The 17782-nt window shown below is 38.7% G+C and overlaps 1 protein-coding gene across 6 annotated transcripts in view; it reads right to left on the bottom strand.

Annotated features, from left to right (window-relative positions):
- ESRRG (estrogen related receptor gamma) overlaps nucleotides 1-17782 on the bottom strand; it is a 615169-nt gene that overhangs the window by 8312 nt on the left and 589075 nt on the right. For all 6 annotated transcript variants that reach the window (XM_027613055.1, XM_027613054.1, XM_027613056.1 and 3 more), the window contains one exon: nucleotides 4582-4851. In XM_027613055.1, the coding sequence (XP_027468856.1) occupies nucleotides 4582-4851 (270 nt within the window). The remainder of the gene's footprint in view (nucleotides 1-4581; nucleotides 4852-17782) is intronic.

The following is a 17782-nucleotide window of genomic DNA, read 5'->3' as shown; positions in this document are numbered from 1 at the left end:
ACCCTCTGCCTCATGGTGGCAACACATCTTTATCAGCTTGCTTCAGTTACCTGCAAAAATGCTATTGGACATGTCTACCTCACAGGCATGTCATGGAAATCAAATGAGATTCCCCAACAAAAGCTGAAAAAAAAAGAAATGTCTACAGAAAGATTCTAAAAAAAGGATAATCGCTTGATCAATATCTAAAACTATGTCTAGAATATCACATCAGCAAATTTAGTCAAAATTTCAATAAAATTGTGTTTGAGGGCCCAGGAGATACTAAGGGACTGAAGAGGTTTTTCACTTTTATACTAATTGTTCAGACCCATGAAGATGTTAATATCCCTATATTACAAATTCAGCATTCATACACATATAACCACACACAAAATATATGACCAAACTCACTGCCCTCACTTAAAAGTCACTGACATAAAAATTTTAGGCCACTTAGCAATATGAGACATTATTCACCTGCCTCATGTTACACACAAGAAAACAGTTATGTGATTAAAGCATGCATACTTGAAGTAAAATTTGGAATTGGAAAGTAGGGGAAATCTCTCTTTTTAGGTAAAATACGTATCTATCCAGTACACAAACAGATACATAATATTTTCATGATATTAATATTTCATTGGGGACTTATTAAGAAAAAATATCTAAAAAGGCTACCCCAAGGGAGAGATAATAAAAAAAGACTGAAAAACACGAGACCAAACTTATATGACTAAAGGTGGCCCTCATTCCAGTCTCTTACAGTAATCATAAGCTTTCTATCCCTTAAAATTATATCACAATTCTACACATCAAACATTTGTTTTCAAGAACAAAATACTGTCAGGATGTGGTTATAATTACTTATGATTTGAAATTGATGACCAAAATATTACTATTACTAACAACTGCTATTCTTCTAAAAGTATGGTGTAAAAATAAAAAGAAAAGTCAGCTTTAAGCATAGATTCTGTTTATTCTTGAATGAGCTGGACTCACAGGGCTCCAGGTTGGAGGCAGGGCTGGGGATACCACTTGGGATGAGTGACAGCTGTGAAGTTTGAGGGCCTTGTGAGCAAAAGAGAATGACCAGACTAAAAGTAATTCTTACTCTTAAACTGCTTTAGTCTTCTACTATATAAAAATGAATATACCTCCTTGGGGCCAGTGATAATAGTTTCAAACAAATCTTAAATATAAGAATCAATAGAACCAAACTGAGACAATAGAATCACATGAAATAATCTTACCCAAAATGCATGTAGTAATATTTCACTAGATTTTCCAATGAAGACATAAAATTAATTATGGAATCATAAAACTCCCCAAATGGAAAGAACGCTAGAGATGAGTCTAACTTCTTGGTGTACCGGGCCTAACAACGTTATTACAGTGTTAACATTGTGACTCAGATTTTCCTTTTTAAATTCAATTGCACACTGGGGCGCCTGGGTGGCTCAGTCAGTTAAGCGTCTGCCTTCAGCTCAGGTCCTGGGATCTAGTCCCACATCGGGCTCCCTGCTCAGTGGGGAGTCTGCATCTCCCTCCTGCTCTGCTGCTCCCCCTGCTTGTGCTCTCTCTCTCTCAAATAAAATCTTTTAAAAAATAAATAAATTAATTAATTTTAAAAAATAAATTCAATTGCACAAAGATATATCAGGGAGAAAATAACTGCCTAAGAGAAAGTTGGTGCTCAAAAGTAAGAAAGTATATAGTTTAAGTGAGCCTGTGAGTTTCTTACCTTCAAAAATAATTGGGACAATTATTTGGGGTTTCCAAATATTTGATTGTGAGAATGACAGTATTGGTTCATAATACATTGGGTTTTTTTGTTTGTTTGTCTGTTTTTGCCCATATCCTTCAAGATAGGGAAAGTTCTTCCAATGGTATTCCTGGTGCTATAAGTATTCCTGAATTCACACATGCCAGAAACAGAGCTACAAAAATATATGACGGCTATTATCAAGAAGACAATTCTCTGTTTCCTGAGCATAAGCACAATATTAATAATTATTGAATAAAGGCAGATGTTTAAAATAAGCTGAAATTGAGATTAATGAGACATTGGTTGTTAATACCTACAGCCATAAAAGGAATGCTAAGATATCTATAAATATAACACTAAAATCGAATTTTTTTTTTTGCACAAAAACTCACTTATGTTCATCTGCAATTTCTAAATACTGAAAGAAAAACTATGAGCTTTTCAGGGTATCTTTGAAAACATTTTTCATACTGATGTTCTTTTGAGCAGTTTAAGAATCACTGATCTAAGCAAGAATGAATCTACAACTTTATTGCTGTCATCCAGGTAATGGTCAAAAAAATGGAATAAAATAGCATCATATTGACAGTATGAAAAAAAAAAGATTTCTGAGTGGTTTATCCCATGCTAAAATGGTGGGGTTTGGGGGTTGAATGCAGGAGAGAAGGCTCATATTTATACAGCACAAGAGAGGTGGCACAATTTAGACATCAATATAATCCTTAATCTTTTCTCCTTTATTATGGACTCTGATTCAATTAATTTTTCTTGGTATTGAGAAGTTAAAAAAAGTTACAAGCACTTGCAGAATAACTTTGTGACATGGAGAAATTTCCTGAAAGAAATTAATGTTACTCACTACCAGTATAAGAGAAAAAAGAGGGCCCGTTAACCATTTCTGGTTTTAAACAAGAAAAGCAAACTAAGGAGTTCTTTAAAGACTTTCTAATCACCAGTCATTGCTCTAAAGTAGGTCATTTCCTCCTTCTAACAGCAGAGTCTGTGGTATTTGAATATTTACATACCAAAACACTAATGATTATACTTCTAAACAACAGACAGAAATGCTGCTACTAATTAATTCAGGTGTTCTAAATTACAATCCACAGCCATAAAGTATATATCTAACACCTAAAATTATAAGATTTTAGCAATCTTGATCAAGTTTTAGCATTGCTCAGCACTCACAATTAGTTAATAATTTAAAAAAAGCATTATGTAATATAAAAGATATAAAACATGCTTGCTGGATTTTAAACATAATTGACCCAGTAGATGTTTTCAATTAGAATCACTATATGACTACCAAACAGAAATTCTTCCCAAAACCATTGCTACAGAATTTTTCATCTGATCACGAGAGATGCTATAATGTGAAGTTCATGCAAACTAATAAATTCTCGGGAAATTTCTCTCCCATCTCCCACTTTGGTCTTCTAGAGAGCCAGACATGGGGCATCTGAGATGTCTGCATCAACTGTGCCACTTGTCATAAAGAAACCTATGTTACAGTTTCACAGGGGAGGAGGAAAAGGGAGGTGAACAGTGTGGTCAGCAATTAAAAGTATGCAATGCTAAACTCCATTATGAAGACAAATAGGAAAGTACAATTTCATTGTTGAAAACAATTTCCCTCCTATCAGTCCAAGGATGCATGCATCAATATTGTAGATGAACTGTTAATTACAAAATCAATTAAAAATTATTTCTAAAAACAGTCACGCGTCCCCAGCTCTCATGGGGGCAATTTGGGCAGAAGGGTCTCATCTCACTAGGACCGCGCCAAATCACAAAGTCGTCATCCACAAGTAAGCAAAAGCAATCTGGTTTTTCATTTTTCAGCGCGGCTGAGCCCAGCCTGAGATTGATCGTCACATATGGCCCCAGAAAACAAACTGTCAATACCTTGAATGCTGCAGAATTTGAACAAATAGCCGTCCGCCCATTCAAGCCACTCATTGCATCCCATTTAACAGATTTTATTGACAGTTTCCTTCTTGTAATTAAAGGGAAAACTACTGGCCAGCAACCAAGATAAAGTTCAAAGATAGGGTCAAAACAAAAGCAGATGGAGGGGCACGGTGTGACTGTCAATGGTACATAGCATCAGAGCACGTTATTGACACGCAGGTATCTAAAGATCGGCACGTCATTAAGGAGGGATCTATCCTGAACTATATGCAAATGCTAAAAGAGACTTAAGACCACAATAAAGCATTAGGAGAGGCACAAAGGGAAAAACAACAAAGCAGCAACGATTTTTACTTATCAGAGGTTGCTATTTTAGTACGTTTCAGTTCAAATGTAAAGACTGTTTATTCCCATAATTCTTAACCCTTACTGCATAGGGGGTACCTCTCAGAGAAATACTCCAGCAGAAGTTGCCTTCTGCAGAAATCCAGAATACAAGAAAACAAGAATATTCTTTGATAAGGAAAATGAAAAACAACACTACATATGTTTTTCCAATTGCAAAATGTGCATTTATGAGGGGGGGGAAATGCTTTCTGCGTACCCACGGTGCACACTTATTTTCACTTGTGCCTACAAGACAATGGAGGTAATTTTGTCCCGAGACTGTCCATTTACACTACAAGTTAGGAAATGCACAGGCTGGTAAAAGTTTCACCACTTTCAAGAAGTAAATATAATAAAAATAATTCAAGTGGACTTTTGCTATTTCTAACTTTTCACTAGAAAGCTGTAATGACTATAATTTTGTGGTCTCATACAGAATTTACAACTGGGTTTAGCAAACCCCTGAAGAAGAAGTTGAGGGAAGGGTAAAACTGAAATATTAAAAAATGTAACAATGACCATGTCAATATGCCAACCTGAATTAGCAAGAGCTATCGCTTTGAGGGTGACAAATTCTTCTTTCTCCAGCTTCATGCTCTTGTATTTCTTTACCAGCTGCAGGATAGCATTATTTAGGTCAAGAAGGCCTGCTAATTTGGACTGGTCTTCATCCATTATATAATCATCTGCATAGACAAGTTCATCCTCAAATGAAAGGGATCGGTATACGACACCAAGGATCAAAATTTCCATCCACGCACTCTGCAGAAGGCTCATCTGGTCCGCCAGGGACAGTGTGGAGAAGCCTGCATGGGAAGATGGGCAGATCAAGTTACTTTAAAGCCATAATTTCATAATGCAACCTTAGTTTCATATGGTAGTCGGCTTCTGCATCAGTGCTCAAAATTATGCTGAGCTTTGATTAGATGCTCTTAAATTTTCCCCTGATCATTTTACGAATGGCAAAGTAAAAGTCACAAACCAGTTCAGTTTGTTGGCGTTTTTTATAGGTTTTATAGACACAGTTGAGGTGACTGTAACAGAAAAGGTTTGTTTCTTTCATTTCAGAAGAAAATAATATGTAGCCTTTAAATATAATCGATTTCTGGCTACAGTTTTTATAAATGTCTTTCAGGAAGTCAGCTTTTCATCCACTTCATCTCTAACAACTACTAGTGATAAACAACATAAAAGTTAAAAAAAAAAAAAAAAGAGCTCCCAAATAAAGGAAAACAAACAGTTTAGGCTCACACCGTAGAGTGCAATTTGGAAACATTTCTCATTGTAATAGTCAGATGCTCAGTGAATAATGAGTATTTGTACACCCCAAAGAGCCTTCTTAACTGGATATTTTGCACCCACTGATATATAACACGAGTTCCTCTTAAAATGGTGTTTATTGGTATAAAAGAGAGTAGAATACTTAGCAGCTTGGCCTCTCCACCAAATCAAAAAGCTGCAGTTTATTCTTCTTATTAAGATCCGGTTATTTAAAAAGTTAAATATGGTGGCACTGGAGTTCCATGGATAGGGTATAGGCAGAACCAGATCCTCAGTTTAAATATTGGCCCCGCTGAGCTACTGGCTCTTTCACCGTGAGCAAGACAATTTACTTGCACCTCAATTTTTGTTTTGGGGACATACAAAATAACACCCAGCAAAATACTAATTTATGATATGCATTCAATACATGTAGCTATATTAAATGGTATTTTTATCTGAAATATCTGGATGAGTCCTTTAATTCCTCACTAACAATCTGGTCTGAGTTCACACATAACACACATACAGGCTTAAAGTTCCTTGTAAGCTTAAGAAAACGTGCAAAAAAATGAAAAAGAAAATGTGGTTCAATAGCGAAAGAGGAAGTAGTACAATTAAACCTAGTTAGGAGTAAAAATATTTATTTGTATCTCAGAGGGACTAGATCTGGATTCTAAACAGAAGTCTTAGTGAAGATACCTGATGATCAGCCACGTACTTTTTCTAAGAGTCCTAAAAAATAAATGTTTTTTAAATCTTCACTTTCATTTCTAATAATAATTTATGCCCAGGGATTGGTAAATGCCCAGGGATTCCAAGGGTGAGCAACCAGCCCTATGGTTACTGAGGACAATAGTACTATGATTTAAGATCCTACCACCAATAATTCTATAGAAGGAGAAAATTTTAATAATGCAACTTACAAAATCTATTTTCACTCCTTCTCTAGACCCTGATACCCAAATCATCACTATCCACTGCTGCCCAATCTTCTTAGTTTCCTGTTGATGGTCATTGCTTTTGTCTCATTTTTATTCATATCAAGTTGTTCCCATCCCATGTGATATTAGAAACTACTGCACAATGAGGAAAAGAAAATGATTTCCTGCCCTGTTGGTGAAAACTAGTGGTTTGCCACTTGGCACCATTAACTGGAGTGTTTAATAAAATCATCAAGAGGCATTAGTCCAGCTTTTATTAAAGGTGGGTCTTAAGACATGTGTAAAAAGCATCTCTTTCATTGTTTATCAAGCCATTTACATATTACATGACAGATTTCTTTTGAATTGGCGGCATCCATCTTTCTTTCTCTTTTTCCACTCCTTTTCTTTTTTTGGTCATCCCATTGTGGGGTTACATAAATTTCTTATTAGAATTAGAACTAAAACATGTGGTAACATTTTCAAGAGAGAGTCCAAAGAGAAAAATAATGACCTAGTCTGACTAGGTTAGGTTCCATTTGCTTTCAATCTTGAGACTGTTATACTCACAGCAAACAAACCAATATTGCTCCTTTTTCTACCCCACCCCCCCCCCAAAGAAAAAAGATGCGACGCACATCCAAATATCTAACTCAAGCAAAGGGAACGGCTGGGATTTGTTTTGTAAATGAAATAGATGAAGAAATAAATGATCATCTCAGGAAGTCATGAGCCAAAACGACTGAGTATTCTCCCTTTGCCTTCGTGTGCTTGTTCCTTTTTACGCTCCCAAGCAGTTTTTTCTGCCGCAGCAGATGGACAGAGTGCGTCGCCCAGAGCACCTTCCTGTGACAGCCCTATTCTCCCTCCCAGACACTGCTGTTAGTAAATAGATTTACACATTCTCCAATCTCCACACATCTTTCTGCCGAATAATTAAAAGCAGGATGATTAGTTTATTGAGTGGAAGGAGGAACTTTTTTATTGAGGTCCGTCCATGATTTTATCAGGCCCAGCACTTTTACGGTTGTCAAGAGGATGCAGGCATCCAATTTTTCTTATCTGCCTGATTAATACAAACGCTGTTTCAGGACGCATTAATTAACAGATACAAATCTACGTTCTCATGGAAGGATCAATACGGAGAAGAAAAGAGGCATCAATGTGAATTTAGTGCTGATGATGGAGAAGGCACGCTATCGACAGTTACGTGCATGGAAACTTTAAAGTTGCACAGGGGCCCTTTTGTCCCTGTGATTTACAAATTCGCAATTTTCAGCCATAACAAGGTTTCGCACATTTCTTTGGGGTTTAATTAAGCAAAAAACAATAAAATTTCATTTTTTGCCTAGGTTGATCCTGCAATTTGTTGGCTCTCTGTCGATGACTCTGTGTGTGTTGGGGGGGGGGGGTGTGGGTGTGTGTGTGGGTGTGAATCCTTCCTATAAACCTAACTTCTTTCTTTCACTTCTTAATGAAATAAAAGGGAAAAGGCCAGGGAGGATGTGGAGATGGATACAGCACAAAAGGTTTGACAAGTTTGCTTGCTCGATGTCCTCACATCTATTTCAGCTGATTAAAGGAAGTGTGATTTTGCAAAAACGATAGGAAAAGGGACCATCCATGCTTTCCAGAATGTAAATAAAAGTCTGGACTTTTATCTCTTCGTGCTCTAGAAAGAGCTGAATCACAATACTTTTAACCCTTTCCTACCAAGCCTCTGCATTCTGGAAGCTGGCACAAAGAGCTCTCACGCCCAAATACCTGGGTGACAGTGACACAGCCTTGTTAGGAGACCGTTGTGCTCACCTGGTCGCAAAGGCGGCAGAGTACGTAACAGAGCTAACATTTGAATGCCACAAACTTCTCCTACCTGCCCTGCAGGAGTGCTCGCCATAGGTACTTCCCATACATAATGACATGGATAAGATAATATTTTGACTAGTGCGCCTCAGCAAAGTATAAAAACCTAAATGGCCAAGATCTAAAATAAGCTGAGTTTAAGGAATTTTCTAAAAACACAATGGCTCTCTTGGTGTACCTGTGCTTGTATCCAAATGACAATTACTTGTGTGCACCTGTGCCCAGCGCTTAGCGGTATTTTATAGCAATCGGGCTACAAATGAGAGGTCCTCAGCACCTATACCATTTAGCTACCTCTCTCCCAAGTGAAATAAAATACGCTTCGCTGTTGTGTCGTCCGAACTTCATGTTTTGTACATCCCGGGATCTTAATCTTTGGTGTGTGACAGATTATAGTTTTAAATGTCCAGCCATACTACAGCTTTTTAAAATACACTGATACATGGCACATGTTTTTCTCCTCCCCAGCCATGGCCCATTCCATGCATATTGCTGACAACCCTGATCTCTCTTCGTCTCCGTCCTGGAATCAGTGCCATTTAACGTATCTCGGGCATTTTGCTAGCAGAATGACTCTCTACCTTGACCCGCTGTTAAGTAGCATGTTTATCTGTAATACAGTGTGCTCCAAATAACCCAGATGACAGTTGGGAATAACATCATTTGGAAGGATTGAAAAGCATCTCAAGAGGCAGGTACCCCTGAAGTAATAGGCTTGAAGAAAGTATGTTTTGTGCCAACCCTCTTGCCTCCTTCCCCTAGAAACTTCGGAGGATGACAGTGGTACCATGGGCACTTGTCAACATTTTTTTTTTTTTTTTTTAAGCCCGGCAAACTGATGCACTTTGCAGTCAACTTACAGAAAAGGCTAAGCATTTGAAAGTGTGAAGGGCAAAAAATATCTGACGGCTAGTCTTCAAAAATACACTTTCATTTCAGAAAGCATAAATGTTTATTTCCTGAACGGAGTGTTGACAGAAATAGGCTGCAGTGCAGGCATTGGGGTTTAACCCCTGCTAGGCATTTTCTTCTCGGCTGCTTCCTTGAAACAGAGCAAGCATTTTAAATCTTCAGGGTGTCTGTTAATATCAGTTAATCATGGCATTGATTTGCCTGCTCACCGGTTTTGAACTGTAGTTTCTCTCTTCCACAAAAAATTGACAGTTTTTAACGAATAGCATATCATGCCAGAATTGTAATTATGCCGTAATGACTCACCGAGATGGTAAACGAAATTCACTGAGAGAAGCTGAGTGAGCACTGTGGCATAAGCTAGATTCTTTCTCTCCCATACAAATAAACCCAAATGTTTACAGGAACTAGGGGAGAAAAGAATCACAAGAGCACTAAGGTTTGGTCTTAGCTACCCACAGATACACAGATGCATAACCCTTGTTCGAGACAAACTTTATTTTTCAGCCAGTTGCTATTTTCACATATGAGCCAACATACCATGTGTTGTATGATTCACAAAACACACAGCTCTGGTGTTGCACTGTGTGTGTGTATAGAATATATACAATTATCATATATAGAGAGACCTTTATTCTATTCTGCTTTTTAGAGAGATGGACTTTATGGGCTGGCACTCAGTAGGGGCTGGAGTTAAGCAAGTACAGATGTTCAAGTGTGAATGTGAAAACTGGAATCTTTACTTGGTGCTATCAGAAGCATTTCATTGAAAACTTTTTATTATGGATGACAAATATTACCTATTACATTAGCACATAAACGTTAGATACAATACCTCCACTATTATCCTTTGAGTCTTTATTCTGTCAGTCTGACCATAAACTAGGTTTCAATAATTCAGACTCCATTTCAATTAGTTTGGGTCAAATACAAGAATAACTGAGAAAAATGGGATAGCTCCCCTTCTTGGAATTTGATTCCGTTTTTCAACATTTGTTGATTCCCTGATAACTCTGTTTCTTTACTCCCATCCTTATACTTCAAGTAGGAGTCACAGAGATTTTATGAAACCATTATTTTATTTATTTTTTAAAGATTTTATTTATTTATTTGACAGAGAGAGACACGGTGAGAAAGAGAACACAAGCAGGGGGAGTGGGAGAGGGAGAAGCAGGCTTCCCGCGGAGCAGGGAGCCCGATGCGGGGCTCGATCCCAGGACCCTGGGGTCATGACCTGAGCCGAAGGCAGACACTTAATGACAGAGCCACCCAAGCGCCCTGAAACCATTATTTTAAAATAGTGGTTTCATAAGACAAATGTGAAAATCTGAAAGAACTCCAATTCAAAAAATTCCAGCTATGTGGCAAACTTGACCACCATCCATAAAATTTAGCAAACAGTCTAGGTGGTGGTGATAAATTAAAAGGAGGGTAGAATAGAATCATAAAGGCAATATCTACGAGTCCAGGACAGAATTATCACTGTTAACTGAGTTTACAGATGCAACTGGTCACTGACCACTCATGCTGATTATGGGAAGAGCCAGGGAAAGTTTCACTTAGCCCACTCATGGGCACCGAAATTAAAAACACGCCCCCCTGGCACTTGTGAAATGCTATCTTTAGTAATTGTTCCTTGTTTCCAAGGCCAGCTTGCTAGAAAAATTAAAGTATAATAGCAGCTAAAGAAAGAAATTCCAAGTGGCTACTCAGGGAAGCCTCAAAATGGTGACCAGAGGGTTTTGTCGTTGTTGTAGTAGTTGTTGTTTTATTTCTGTGAGTATGGGAGGGTGACAACGGCCAACCTGCCTTGAAAAAAGGACTAGATATGGGGCAGATGACTGTAATATAAGAATACAGAGAATATCCAGATGAAGTGTACAGTTCCTCTGTGGCAATCCCACTTACCCACCTACTGTTGAATGACTACAGGGGGCCTAAAAATACTCCTTTAGCTTTCCCCAAACTCCCTGTTACCTGACCTCAACTTTACTTCTCCCATTCTTTCATCTAAGCCAGGAAGAAAGACAAATTATTGGAGGGCACAGAGAAAGGTATAGGCTGAGCTGCTTTAAAGGAAGGATACCTCATGGCTTTCTTTTCCTACAACTTTTATTTTGTACTAGTTGAAAACAAGAGAGCTCTGCCTGGAAAGTTTCCTTTTTGATGTGACTTAAGTTTGTCTGACCATGAGGAAAAAAGGAAGGCAGTGCCATATAATGTAGAACTCTAAAAAAAAAAAAAAAAAAAAAAAAAAAAAATCTTATAAAAGGGCATTTTCAGTCTCACTTTGGGATTAGATGGACATGGAGTAGGAAAAAAGCTCATTTTGAAGCCACATTTCTGGTTTGAAAGAAAAAGATCCTGTGCTTGAATCTGACTCACTCTACCTAATCACTGCTGGGACTGGTCAAGAAATATCACAGGGTGTTACAGGGCCCTGACCAGAAGTCCAAGGAAGATTGATCCAGCCTGTGCATCAGATATGCATGCAGGCACTGTCTTCAGGAAATTTCAGAGCCCTCATCAAATGTGTTCTAATATTTGATTTAAAAGGGTTAAGTGTCTGCCTTCGGCTCAGGTCAGGATCCCAGGGTCCTGGGATCAAGTCCTGCATCGGGTTCCTTGCTCAGTGGGGAGCCTGCTTCTCCCTCTGCCGGCTGTGCCCCCTGCTTGTGCTCTCTCTCTCTCTTTCTGACAAATAATAAATAAAATCTTTTAAAAAATAAAATAAAAAAATAAAAATCAAGCCTCCAAAATAAATGCATGTTGACTCTATCTGAATTTTGAGGATCTGTAGGATGACAGACATTTTCACAGACTTTTAAATAATCTGTGGGAAATAATTAATGTCAAATAACCCAAAGCTAAGGACTTACTGCCATTGAGTGATATATGAGGGAAGAGGCTAGTGTGGGGAGCAGTGACCTTGAGGTCTGGAGATCTGGGTTCTAGGTCTACCCACACTATAACCAAGAGTGTTAACTTGATCTCTGTTGTGGGTTAATTGTGTCCTTCCAAAAGCTGTTATAATCCTAACTCTCAGTACCTGTGAATGTGACCTTATTTGGAAACAGGGTCTTTATAGATGGTTAAGTTGAGATGAGGTCCTTAGGGTGGGTCCTAATCTGACTGTAGCTTCATTAAAAAGGAGGAAATTTAGCCAGAGACAGATACAAACAGAAGGAAAATGATGTGAAGGTACACAGAGAGAAAGCCATTTACAAGCCAAGGGATGCTTGGGGCCACCAGAAGCCGAGAGCAATTCTTCCTCGCAGCCCTTAGAATTAACCAACCCTCCCAAAACTTTGATCTCAGACTTCTAGCTTTCAGAGATGTGTGATGATACATTTCTGTTGTAAGCCATCTAGTTTGCAGTACTCTGTTATAGCAGCCCCGGCACACTAATACAGACCCACAGTTGACTCCTCATCTGTCAAATGTGAGATGGAGACTAGACATCTCTGAAGAAACTTCCAGTTCCAACGCTGTGTGATTTGGACTAACACAGTGAGCAGTACTGACATGAAGCACAAGGCTGTGTGGGTAATGGTAAGCACCTCAGGTAAAGATCACTGCACTGGAAGTTAGCAGACCTGGCACTGGGGGCCACCTCTCCCGCCAAGTAACTGTGTAACTCTGAGCAATGAGTCAACTTCTCTGGTTCCTGCTTTTTCATCTGTAAAATGAGAAAGGAGAAAAAAATGTTCCCAAGGGTGTCCAGTCCTACATTATTCAGTTCCCGATGGTTCCACTGTAACAAGATTCAAATCAATTGCTATTCAGTGCATCTATGGTAAGTGAAGCACCACGCTCAGAGTTACACAGTATATCCATTAGGATATACAAGATGAGTACAATATAAGCCCTACCCTCTGAGATGTTACAGCACAGTAAAAGTAAATCAGATCACAATGAGGAAAGGAAGGTAGGTACCGTAAGGAATGATGAAAGTGTACGTGTGTGTGAGGGAGGAAAGACTGGTGTTGGGTTGTACACATCCTCTTCAGTGTATCCATCATTTCTCTCCTTCCTGCCTCCCCACAGTTTTGGTCCAGACCTCCATCATCTCTTTCGGGATAAAGGGATATTGGTATTTCCTTCTTCCGTGCTACCTGTGGCTATTCAAGCGTTCTTCTAAATATGAATTCTAAGTATGCCATCCACTGACCAAAATCCTTTCTTGGCTTCCACCCCTCCGAAGGACAAAATGGAAACCCTCTGGCACAGGATGGCATTTCTTTCACTATTTGGCCCTCTTCTTGCTTTCCTGCCATGTTTCCTGAAAAATCTTCTTCTGGTAACTCCTCTGTAGACAGACTAGCATGTTGAAAACCGGCGCATTTTCCCAACCCCAGAGCTCTAGTACTCCCCAGATTGATGGCATCGTCATCTACCTGCTGCCTCATTCGCAGGCTTTCAGCGATCTATCACCAAGTCTTCCTTTTTATATTTCTGAAATCAAGTGCATACTCTCCTTTCCATTCCTACCACCATTATTATTGTTCCTGTGTAACATCCATGGGTACAGGTGCAAGTTGTAAAATATAAAAGTGGAGCTTCGGGGAAAGACAGAAGCAAGTACTGTAGTGAATGTGATGATGTGCCACCGAACAGATAGATCTTTCCCAGTGGGTTGCCATGTTCTCCGAGCTCTTAATAGTGGAGGCCTCCTCTTCCTTGTTCCCTGCTGTAGTCCCAGCACCTGCAACAGTGCCTACCACGTAGCAGGTGCTCAATAAATGTGTGCCAAATCAATTAATGAATAATTCCTTAACAACTCATTGACTGGCTTTCAAAAGGAATGGGACACTAGGAATGAAGACAGCATCCAGATATCAGTCCCCTCCCCTGGAAAGAAAATCTGAATATGCAACAGAAAAAAGTCGCCTCACTTATTTTTTCATAATTCAACAAGTGTTTATTAAAGCACTGATTATAGGTAAAGCTCTTTGCTTCTAAGTACCTGTATAGTATATAGGATTATCTTTGGAGCCACTTAAACTCTGATAAAGTCCTTTCTCAACATCAGCTAGTCCCTTTTTAATTTATAATTAAAGTTGACGTTTTAATCATATGGCCTGCCTTCTCTTATACTTACAAATAACCATTTGTAACAGATTCCATGATAATGTCACAGTGACTTTTATTGTTTACAAGTATCTATGATTAATTTCTCTACTTTTTCCTACCAGTATAACTATTTTGACAACGTGTGAATTTATTCTCTGTAGCTAGAACTTTAAACCTCTGAAATCCTAGCCGAGTCAGGAATGAAAACAAACAAATACCCTTTGCTTCTTTCCACTTGCAGGAATAAAAAAAAAAAAAATGTGTAGGTCTACTTTTTTAACATAAATTCTCCAGAGATTCCACAACTAGTTTCTGTAAAACCCAAATAACTAGTAAAGGCAGTTTCCACACTTCGAAAAAAAATGGCAAGCAGATTGAGATATCTTGGGTTTCTTTTCCCTGAATCAAAAAGAGCAAAGAGAAGACAATGCAAGAAAAATGCATTCATGTGGCATCTCCCTCTCACTCCATTTTCTTTTTTTTTTTTTAAGATTTTATTTATTTATTTATTTGAGAGAGAGAATGAGAGAGAGGGAGAGAGCACATGAGAGGAGGGAGGGTCAGAGGGAGAAGGAGACCCCCTGCTGAGCAGGGAGCCCGATGCGGGACTTGATCCTGGAACTTTCCAGGATCATGACCTGAGCCAAAGGCAGTCGCCCAACCAACTGAGCCACCCAGGCGCCCCCTCTCACTCCATTTTCAAACAATGGGATTCTCACTGAGTAAATACTCACTTGTCAGGAGTATCTGCAACAAGACAGCCACTGAGCGGCACCAAGGGAGTAAGGTGCCTTCCCATTTTCAAGCAGCAAATTAGACATTTACAAACAGCGAAGATGGTACTTGTCCGTTACGACCTTTCACTGTGTCTGTACAAGTAGGTGTTAATGTAATTTAAATGCCATTTAGACATGTTTCAGGTTTATCAAACTGGTTTGTATATCCATTCCTATGGAATAATTTTGAAGGAGAACCATCTCCACCTGCTGTAGAACAAGCATGGCTGGAGATGGTCCTATGGAAATATTCTGAGAGAGTAAAAGAGGATCCATTTAAGTCTATAAGAAGTGAGGCTGGACCTTAAGGAAATCAAGCAGGGGGCCAAAAATATTGTTAGTAAGACAGGTAGTAGGGTCACATGATTTTTGTATGAAATTCCACCCCCCCATTTTTCCTACACACTTAGTTGAGAGTTTGGGCTTACGGGCAAACAAGTTATCTCTGGTAGAGATGAGAGTTTTTTCCAATTAAAATACAGATATGGGGAGAAACACAAGAAGATGAATTTTGCTAACATCAGTTTTAGGGTCAAATATATGCTTTTTCACCATCCAACATTAATAAACTAGCCAATAAATTATTAATAAAGCATGTCATTTGTCAGACTTCAGCAAGAGATAAATGTGTCTCAAATAGACTTTAGAACTATTGGAGAAACAACCACAACTGTAACTTTTAGTTAATTTTTTAAAAATCAACAAATTCTTGGCATGTTTTACTTTCCTCCATAATTTCTAATATTGGATTTTTTTAACTGTTTCTGACATAAAACAGATTTTAAATTAAAAATGAATTTCTGTGTATTTTTCTTTTGCCCACACATAAGGTTTAATAACTTAAAAAAAAAAAAAGATGAACTGCTTCTCTTGGAAACATTCAACCATTAAAGGAAATCTATAATCGGCAAGTTAGCCATGGTTGCTTTGTTTCTGTTATATGTGACCCAACATAATATTCTGATATTGAAGAATCTAAAAAGCACATTCCACACACTGGATACATTAGGATTAAATATATACATATATATTTAATATTTATGTTAAATATTTATATGTATATATAAATTCACTGAGATAGCACAAAAGAGAAAATTAGAAGGAAAAGCGAAATGCTTGATCCACCCCAACCTGACTTTGGATTAAATACTGCCTATCTACAGAGGGTGAGAGTTCAGAATTTGTCCCAGTGCATCAGCTTGCATTAATGAAGGCAGAGTTGCAGACTTTAAAGCTCAGGTTATCTTTTCTTTTTGTTATTTTCCCATTCGTGAAGGCCGCAGCTACATGCACGTTAACGTACAGAATGACGTTTGCATCATGAAAACCTGGGTGATTTCACGAGCTCACCTAAAAATTTGAAAATGTCATGCCAGCTACCAATTACAAAAAAAAAAATAGATTTGCGATCATCTTGTGTGCTTTCACTGAAATGACCAATAGCTGATTCTACGTGAGAGGTCTAAGAAAAAATCACTTATAATTTCTATTTTAATTTTAAATAACATGCCTTCAATCTTTTCAGATTTATCTAATTGGTCCCTTGGTAGAGAAACACAAATTCTAACAAGAGCACTAATTGTTAAAGAAAGGGTATTTGTGGAGTTAACCCTAACATCTCTCCTTCTCTCGCTTTATGACTAGTTACAAGTAAAGCAGAAACAAAACAAAACAAAACAAAACAAAACAAAACAAAACAAAAAAACCTTCTGGTGTGCTTTTCTTGATTTTCCCCAAATAGAAAGACACTATAACTCAGTGTCTCCAACATATCCTGCCCTAGAAGGAGGAGAGGCAGGGGAAAGAAAATCAGGAGGTCTTCTGCATAAACACATGTTAAAGGATTTATAGCACAGGCCATTAAAAACAAAGTGTCATATGTATTCATGAAAGAACGTAGGAGAAATACGTTATCCATGAGATGCATGTCACAGGTATGAAATTACAGCTTGCTGACCCTGAAACTCCACATTCAAATAATGTTAGAAATCCTCACTCTCTATGCTTAAAGACCTGGGCATAATTTGTGCTCTGGACAGCATGAAAAAACAGCTTCTCTGAATTTCTAGCCCCGAGAGTTCGGTCTAAAGTCAGGCTCCCACACTATTTTTCTCGGTGGCTAATGAAGATCTGTTTACGAATATTTACTCCCAAGTTCACGGCTGGTGTTTGCTGGCTCAAGCAGAGCTAAGTCATTACGGCTTGGCATACGTTCCGCTGGGGAGGCTACAGTTACCTTCTCATTGACAATAGAGGCAACCCCTTCGATTCCTCTCTGCCTTCCCTTCTTCCTCTCTTCACTGCCCCCCATTTGGATAACTGGCCAAATTAAAACAAAACAGAAACAAAAACATGAAACAACACAGCTCTTGGAATTCCCCAACCACATGAATGCAGAGTCGTTATCAGGAGTAAAAGGCTGCCTGTCGTATTTACCACGGATACATAATATACAAACCGAACCTGTGCCTCTTATAATAACTCTTTCGGAGACAGTGTTCCATTCAAAAGTAGAATGGAGGAGGGAAATGTAGCTGCGGTAAAAAGCTCTCACGCTATAATTCCTCTCCTCCCTAAATGAACAAGGGCACTCGGAGCACTGCCCCAGAGTCTCCCTGCTTTGATCTGTTGGAAAGTGTATTTATCTTCGTATCCCACCTCCCCTCTATGCTGTGACCAGTCCCTTTCATGTCACTGAGATCCTGCAAATAGACCCAGGAAATCCTGGAAATTCCTATATGAGGCTGATTCAAGGAAATGAGCAGAGGAAAAGGCAAACATTCCTGTCCATGGCTGAAATCTGTTCGGAAGTTGCACTGTTTCCTAACTCGTTCTGAGGAGCATTAATACTACCTCTGCAGGCAGAGACTCTTACGTCTGCAACAGTCCAAAATGAAAGCGGGGGGGGGGGAGGGGGGAAGAAGGAGGGA

This window comes from Zalophus californianus, chromosome 10, assembly GCF_009762305.2.
Source record: "Zalophus californianus isolate mZalCal1 chromosome 10, mZalCal1.pri.v2, whole genome shotgun sequence".
NCBI lineage: Eukaryota > Metazoa > Chordata > Mammalia > Carnivora > Otariidae > Zalophus > Zalophus californianus.
The sequence above is the reverse complement of the archived record's forward strand: the minus strand, read 5'-3'. Positions and strand labels throughout refer to the sequence as shown.